The sequence below is a fragment of the Mus caroli genome, chromosome 19, assembly GCF_900094665.2.
Source record: "Mus caroli chromosome 19, CAROLI_EIJ_v1.1, whole genome shotgun sequence".
Lineage (NCBI taxonomy): Eukaryota > Metazoa > Chordata > Mammalia > Rodentia > Muridae > Mus > Mus caroli.
Genome location: NC_034588.1, coordinates 5,993,187 through 6,001,130, shown reverse-complemented (window position 1 = coordinate 6,001,130; position 7,944 = coordinate 5,993,187). Strand labels below are relative to the sequence as shown.

Sequence of the window (7,944 nt, the reverse complement as noted above, 5' to 3'; positions counted from 1 at the left end):
GCACTGTGAGAGGCCATGGAAGGCCATTGGTGAAGGTGCAGCCTCAGTTGCAATTGAAGGCCCAGGACTGAAGGAGTCATACAGTGTTTGGAGATACCAGTACCATGAGATGACCACCAAGAGCAGCAGCAGCAGTGGAGTGCAGGCATCTGGAGCCCAGAGGATGATGTGTGTGCTACAAAGGGCATGGCTGGAGAAGTGACCCAAGCCCTTGGAGGAGCCCAGAAGATCGTGAGTTGGATCCCAGACATTGGACGGTTGGAGATTGGTTTTTTGCTTTGATTGTGACTGTGCCCTGATATTTTCCCTCTTGAAGGAAGAAATTGTTTTAGTGGAACCCACAGTTAAGAGACTTTTAATATGTAAAGACTGTGGAACTTTTAAAATTATTTAGATCTTGGGGATGAATAAGAATGTAAGGGTTGAGGCTTACTAGTGATTTTTTTGTGTGTCAAGTTGACAAGGGGTCAATTGTATTGACTAGTTTTGTGTAAACTTGACACATCTGGAGTTATCACAGAGAAAGGAGATTCAGTTGAGGAAATGCCTCCATGAGATCCAACTGTAAGGCATTTTCTCAATTAGTGATCAAGGGGGAAAGGCCCCTTATGGGTGGTGCCATCTCTGGGCTGGTAGTCTTGAGTTCTATAAGAGAGCAGGCTGAGCAAGCCAGGGGAGGTAAGCCAGTAAAGAACATCCCTCCATGGCCTCTGCATCAGCTCCTGCTTCCTGCCCTGCTTGAGTTCCAGTCCTGACTTCTTTGGTGATGAACAGCAGCATGGAAGTGTAAGCCAAATAAACCCTTTCCTCCCCAACTTGCTTCTTGGTCATGATGTTTGTGCAGGAATAGAAACCCTGACTAAGACAAACAAATATGGAGTTTTGTTTACTTTTTCTTTTTTTTTATTATTTATTTATTTATTTATTTATGTATTTATTACATGTAAGTACGCTGTAGCTGTCTTCAGATGCACCAGAAGAGGGCATCAGGTCTCATTATGGGTGGTTGTGAGCCACCATGTGGTTGCTGGGATTTGAACTTCAGACCTTCGGAAGAAGCAGTCGGGTGCTCTTACCCACTGAGCGATCTCACCAGCCCCTTGTTTACTTTTTCAACTTAGGTACTTCTTGTTTGCTGGAGAGGATTTCCACATGTAGCACAGGTTGTCTTGGACCTTAGAGTGCTCCTGCCAATGTTTCACCAGCAGGAACTGTAGGCAGGTCAATGGTGACCAGTACTGAAAAAACATTTCCGCCACCCTATACCTTTTTCTTTTTTTCTTTTAAACCACAAGCCCTCACTTAGCACAGGTTGTCCTCATATTTGCTCTTGTAGCCAAGGATGACCTAACACTCCTGATCTTCTCTCTATTATTGAGTCCTGGGATTTTGGGTGTTAATCAACAGGAACAACCTGAATAAAATGTTCAGAGTCAGGGGCTGGCGAGATGGCTCAGCGGTTAAGAGCACTGACTGCTCTTCCGAAGGTCCTGAGTTCAAATCCCAGCAACCACATGATGATGGCTCACAACCATCTGTAATGAGATCTGACACCCTCTTCTGGTGCATCTGAAGACAGCTACAGTGTACTAATGAATAAAAATAAATCTTTTTTTTTTATTTTTTTATTTATTATATGCAAGTACACTGTAGCTGTCTTCAGACACTCCAGAAGAGGGCACCAGATCTCGTTACAGATGGTTGTGAGCCACCATGTGGTTGCTGGGATTTGAACTCTGGACCTTTGGAAGAGCAGTCGAGTGCTCTTATCCACTGAGCCATCTCACCAGTCCTAAATAAATCTTTTAAAAAAAATGTCCAGAGTCTGTAGATGCCCAGAGGAAAGAGCTGAAAAGTATAGTGATCCTTGTCTCTCATCTACTCTGATTAAATGCAAATTATACGAGATTTTCAGGAGTGTGTACGTACCCGTCACTCCACACCAAACATCTCTTTGTGACATGAAGTCCCAGATGTAACTTGAATTTTTTTCTTTTTTCTTTTTTTTTTTTTTTAGATTTATTTATTTATTCTATGAAAGTACACTGTAGCTGTCTTCAGACATTCCAGAGGAGGGCGCCAGATCTCGTTACAGATGGTTGTGAGCCACCATGTGGTTGATGGGATTTGAACTCTGGACCTTCGGAAGAGCAGTCGGGTGCTCTTACCCACTGAGCCATCTCATCAGCCCCCGAATTTTTTTCAAAAGCCTATGTTTAATGTATTTTTTTTTTTTCGAGACAAGGTTTTTCTCTGTTTTTCTCCACCCCCGGCGGGAGTAAAGTGTTTAAGAAACATCATTAAGCCGGGCAATGGTGGCACACACCTTTATTCCTAGCACTTGGGAGGCAGAGGCAGGCAGATTTCTGAGTTAGAGGCCAGCCTGGTCTACAGAGTGAGTTCCAAGACAGCCAGGGCTACACAGAGAAACCCTGTCTCTAAAAACAAAACAACAACAACAAAACAACTTTACTCCCTCTTGTAGCCCACCACTCACTAGAAGTAATGGACAGAAAGGATACAGAGGGAACTGAACCCGTTTACAAAGGTTCTCTGGAGCAACTCTTGTCTATGTTGTCCAGAAATCGGCAGTTCAGTTTACAGGTTAGCAGTGGCAGCTGGATCCCTCGCAAACACTTCATGGATACACCAGCAGTCCAGTTTGGAGAGTCAGGATAGTAAACATGAATCAGTAGAAGTGAAACAACCTAGCAGAGACAGCCAGGCCTCAGCCTTGGCACAAGTCAGCAGGTGGGACCAGGAGGAATGCTATGAAAAGTTCTAGGCTGTGCCTCTTACAGAAATGAGATCATCAGACTTGAGACCTACAAGCATTGCACAGCTAGTTCTAGAAGCAAGCCTAGCTCAGCCTCTATCATCGTCCACTGGGTCCTACTTATACTCTCTCCAAACATCACATGTTCTCCATGTGTCTTGACATAGCAAGAAGAAGAAGCAGCAAGAAACTGCAGCACACCACCAAAAGTTTTTTGGTGCATTTCTCCCTATGGAGTCCTGACAAATTCAACTCAACTGTGCAATGGAAGGCGGGCCAATACATACCTGTCGTTAGCAAAGAATCCTTCATCACGTGTCCTTTCATGTGCTTGCTTTAGCAGTACATCTCTCTCCTGTGTCTGCTTCAACTAAATGTTCCTTCATGAGTCTGCCTTAGTCTTTCACCTGTGTCTACTTCAGGAAAACACTTCTTCTCGTCTTAGCCCCAGCAAAATACCTTCCAACACAACTGACAAACCTTTAAGCTTTCACTTTACCCAGGACTTCAAAGGAAAAGGCAAGAGAATTGTTAAAAGTTCAAGGCAAGCTTCCTCTACAAAACAAATCCCAGGCCATCCATGGCTATATAATAAAACCCTGTCCATCAAATAGAAAAGAAAGTAAGCCTAGTGCATGCCTGCAGACGTAATCTTTTTGTTTGTTTGCTGTCTTTTTGGTTTTTGTTTTGTTTTGTTTTTTTAAGACAGTCTTGTTTTTATGTGCCCCTGGCTGTTCTGGAACTCACTTTGTAGACCAGGCTGGCCTCGAACTCAGAAATTCGCCTGTCTCTGCCTCCCAAGTGCTAGGATTAAAGGCGTGCGCCATCATTCTCAGCTAAGTGATTTCTTTTTAATTATGTGTACTTAATAATGTATGCTACCTATGTGTGAGTATGAGCCTATGAGTCCTGGTACCTTCTGAGGCTATGAGAAGATTTCAGGTCCCCTTAGAGCTGGAGTTGTGAAATGCTAGTAACAGGTGTTAGTAACTGAACTCAGGTCCTCTTTGAGAGCTTTATTTTTATTTATATGTAAAAAACCCCGTTATTTTTATTTTATTTTATATGTGTGAGTGTTCTGACTGCAGCTATGTCTGTTTACCACAAGGGTACTGTGTTCATGGAGGCCAGAGAGGACACTGGATCTCCTGGCACTGAAGTATAGATAGTTGAGTCACCATGTTTGTGCTGGGAATCAAACCTGGATCCTTTGGAAGAATGACCATTGATTTTAACTTTGAGCAACCTCCCCAGCTGCCTAGCCTTTATTTTTATTTTTACAAGCATGGGTGTTCTGCCTGTATGTGTGTTTGGGTACCACTCACATGCAGTGCTGAAGGAAGCCAGAAGAGGATGTCAGCTCTCCCTGAACTGGAGTTACAAAGAAGAGTGTGAGCTACCCTGTGGGTGCTGGGAATTAAATCCTGGACCTCTGCAAGAGCAGCAAGTGCTTTTAAGGACTGAGCTATTTCTTCAGCCCCCAAATTAAATAATAATAATAATAATAATAATTTTTTGAAAAAAAAAAGAAAAAAAATAATTTTTTGGTTTTTTTTAAATATGTGTAAATGTTTTACAGGGTTGTATACACAGCCCAGGTTATCCTGGAACTCACTTTGTAGCTGTGGCTTAGCCTTAAGTTTAGAGATCTGTCTGCCACGGCTAGGTTTAAGGGCATCTGGCAAAAGTCAGACCTAAAATAACTCACTTTTTTTGGTTGGTTTTGGTTTTGGTTTTAGTTTTGGTTTTGGTTTTGGTTTTGGTTTTAGTTTTGGCTTTGGTTCTTCGAGGTCGGGTTTTTCTCTGTAATCCCGGCTGTCCTAGAATTTGCTTTAAGTAGGATGGGAGTGTGAGCGCTGGTGGGCAGGCCTGAGGGGCGGGGCTTCATGTATCCCCGCCCATGACGTTAAGACTGAATCAGCTCTGCGGAAGCGACCGCAGAGAAGTGGTGGGACTTCTGCAAGTGCTTCCGGCGAGGTCTCTGTGTGGGAAGTTCTGGTCGCTGCGGGCCAAGCTTCTGCAGAAGATGTTTTATCACGTGAGCTGGATGCGGGGTAACTGTGAGGGGCAGTCACAGGAGGATCCTGGAGGCCCGAAAGGGCCGACAGGTCGCCTCCTGTCCTCCATGTGGCTGGCTGAGTCTCCATCTTCCTTTCTCTGCAGATTTCCCTGGAGCACGAGATCCTCCTGCACCCACGATACTTCGGTCCAAACTTGCTCAACACGGTGAAGCAGAAGCTGTTTACCGAGGTGGAGGGGACCTGCACTGGGAAGTGAGTTTCTGCTTCACAGAGCGGTTTGCTGAATGCACGCAAAATGACGCTAGTCTCTAACCTCTTCTTAACTCCTTCTGTCAGGGCTTGTCGCTTACTCTGGGGAACCCTTTTACCCCTCCAGGCACCTGAAGCCGCCAGTTTTCGCCTGTTTTAGACACTCTGAAAAGCTACTAAACAAAATTTTCTTCCCTTATGTGAGATCAGACCGTTATTATGCAAATGTTTTTGAGTTTTGAGATGGCCTCACTATGTGGACCAAGCTGGGCTCTAATTCAGAGATCTGCCTGCCACTGAGTGCTGAGATTAAAGGCTTTCATTACAATTCTCTGTCTCCTTTGTGGTTTTTGAAAGACCTGTCTCAGCTTTGACCCTGGCAAGTCCTCCTATCTTAGCCTACATGGTACTGAGAGAATAGGTGTATGTCAACATATCTAGGCCTTCTTGGGCATTTACTGTACAATTATAAGAGCATCATTTAATATTTCATATGTTAAGCTGGTCAGTGGTGGCACATGCCTTTAATTTCAGCACTTGGGAGGCAGAGGCAGGTGGATTTCTGAGTTCAAGGCCAGCCTGGTCTAAAGAGTGAGTTCCAGGACAGCCAGGGCTACACAGAGAAACTCTGTCTCGAAAAAAACAATATATATATATATATATATATATATATATATACACATATATATATATATATATATATTTATATTAGGTGCTAATCTGTGTCCTGTTTCTTCTTGATCATTGAACCATCTGAACAGAGGTTCTTTCACACAGAGACTCATATTGCTGGTGGCTTTTCAGAGGCTCTTCACGTAGCTGTCTTCTTTCATTTTTCTGGCAGATATGGCTTTGTAATTGCTGTCACCACCATCGACAATATTGGTGCTGGTGTGATCCAGCCAGGCCGAGGTTTTGTTCTTTATCCAGTGAAATACAAAGCTATTGTTTTCCGGCCCTTTAAAGGTGAAGTGGTGGATGCTGTGGTCACTCAGGTCAACAAGGTAAGAGTATTGCTCACAGAGCGGTTATGGGGCGTTTGCTACGGTGAGGGCTCGGCCCTAGTCCACTTACTAGTTGCCTAGGTCTTTTCTTGTTGTTAAGATTGATTTTATCTTAGTTTTGGTTTTTCTTTTTTTTTTTTTTTTTTTTTTAATGTGCCAATGACCGGGCTATGGCAGCTGCTGAGAAGAAACAGCTCCCATGCATAAATCAAAGGATTTCTCTTGCCCATTGTATCCACTAGAAAGCTGTACCTACACAACAGCCTCCAGCAACCACAGGGCGCAGTTTTGGTTTTTCTTTTCCGTTTTTTTGTTTTGTTTTGTTTTGTTTTGTTTTTTGACACAGGGTCTCTCTGTATAGCCCTGGCTGTCCTGGAACTCACTCTGTAGACCAGGCTGGCCTCAAACTCAGAAATCCACCTGCCTCTGCCTCTCAAGTGCTGGGATCAGAGGCATGTGCCCCCCCCCACCCAGCAGTTTTTTTGTTTGTTTGTTTGGTTGGTTGGTTTTTTTTTTTTTTTTGGTTTTTAGAGACAGGGTTTCTCTGTAGTCCTGGCTATCAGTTTTGGTTTTTCTGTTTTTGAGACAGGGTTTCACTGTGTAACCCTTGCTGTCCTGGAGCTTACCCCATAGACCAAACTAGCCTCAAACTCAGACATCAACCTTCCTGGGATTAAAGACACGAGCCACCACCGCCCAGCAGTTTATTTTAATTATGTGTACTTGTATGTTATCTGGTGTGAGTACGAGCCCATGAGTGCTGGTACCTTCCGAAGCTTCCAGAGGGTTTCAGGTTCCCTCCTCCCTGGAGGTGTGAGACCCTGGATCTGATGCTAGGAACTGAAGTCAGGTCCTCTGCAAGCACTGTTATGCACTCTTAATTATTTAGCCATCTCTTCAGTCCCTCAGGTCACTTTTTGGTTCTTCACTTTCCTTACCTGTCAAGTAATATTTTCCATCTAACTTAGCTGGGGGTGTCTTCTGAATTAACATCAGTAGTCATGCTACAATAGAAATCTGCATTGACTGAGTCGTTACTTACTGTTGACTGATAGTATGCAAACTACCCCCTGACTCTTTTTTTTTTTAAGGTTTTTTTTTTTTAAAGATTTATTTATTTATTTGTTATATGTAAGTACACTGTAGCTGTCTTCAGACACTCCAGAAGAGGGAGTCAGATTTCGTTATGGATTGTTGTGAGCCACCATGTGGTTGCTGGGATTTGAACTCAGGACATTTGGTAGAGCAATCCGGTGCTTTTACCCGCTGAGCCAGCCCACCCCCTGACTCTTTCTCCACTCTCCTCTCCAGACCTGAAGATCAAACCCAGGGTCTTACAATTCAGCTAAATTTCCAAACCCAAGCCTTTCTTTGTTTGTTTGGCCTTGAACTCACTTTGTAGCTCTGGCTAACCTTAAACACACAGATTTGCCTGCCTCTGCCTCCTAAGTGATAGGATTAAAGGCTTTGCCACCTTGACTGGCTGTATGGATGTTTCGTCTTGTCTGCATGCATGTTTCTTTTGTTTTGTTTTGTTTTGTTTTTTGAGACAGGGTTTCTCTGTGTAGCCCTGGCTGTCCTGGAACTAACTCTGTAGACCAGGATGGCCTTGAACCTCTGCATGCATGTTTGTGTACCACATGTGTGCTTGGTGCCCAGAAGAGGGGTGTGGATCTCCTAGAACAGGAATTAACAGAAGGTTGTAAACTGCCTTGCAGGTTCTGGGAACCAAACCTGATTCCTTTGGAAGAGCAACTAGTTTTCTCAACTAGAAAGTCATGTTCTTGCTCTCCCCACAGCTCTTTTGAAAATAAAAATCTCGGGCTGGTGAGATGGCTCAGTGGGTAAGAGCACCCGACTGTTCTTCCGAAGGTCCAGAGTTCAAATCCCAGCA

The 7,944-nt window shown here is 43.9% G+C and overlaps 1 protein-coding gene and 1 non-coding gene across 2 annotated transcripts in view; one reads left to right on the top strand and one right to left on the bottom strand.

Moving 5' to 3' along the window:
* The first annotated feature begins 4,694 nt into the window (after window positions 1-4,694).
* Window positions 4,695-7,944, top strand: part of Polr2g (RNA polymerase II subunit G) — a 5,668-nt gene continuing 2,418 nt past the window's right edge. The window contains exons 1-3 of the mRNA XM_021151970.2: window positions 4,695-4,814; window positions 4,940-5,049; window positions 5,891-6,050. Coding sequence (XP_021007629.1) covers window positions 4,803-4,814; window positions 4,940-5,049; window positions 5,891-6,050 — 282 coding nt within the window. The 5' untranslated portion in view covers window positions 4,695-4,802. The remainder of the gene's footprint in view (window positions 4,815-4,939; window positions 5,050-5,890; window positions 6,051-7,944) is intronic.
* Window positions 6,200-6,332, bottom strand: LOC115030012. Its single transcript, XR_003835607.1, has one exon. It is a non-coding gene; the product is annotated as a small nucleolar RNA SNORA84 (small nucleolar RNA).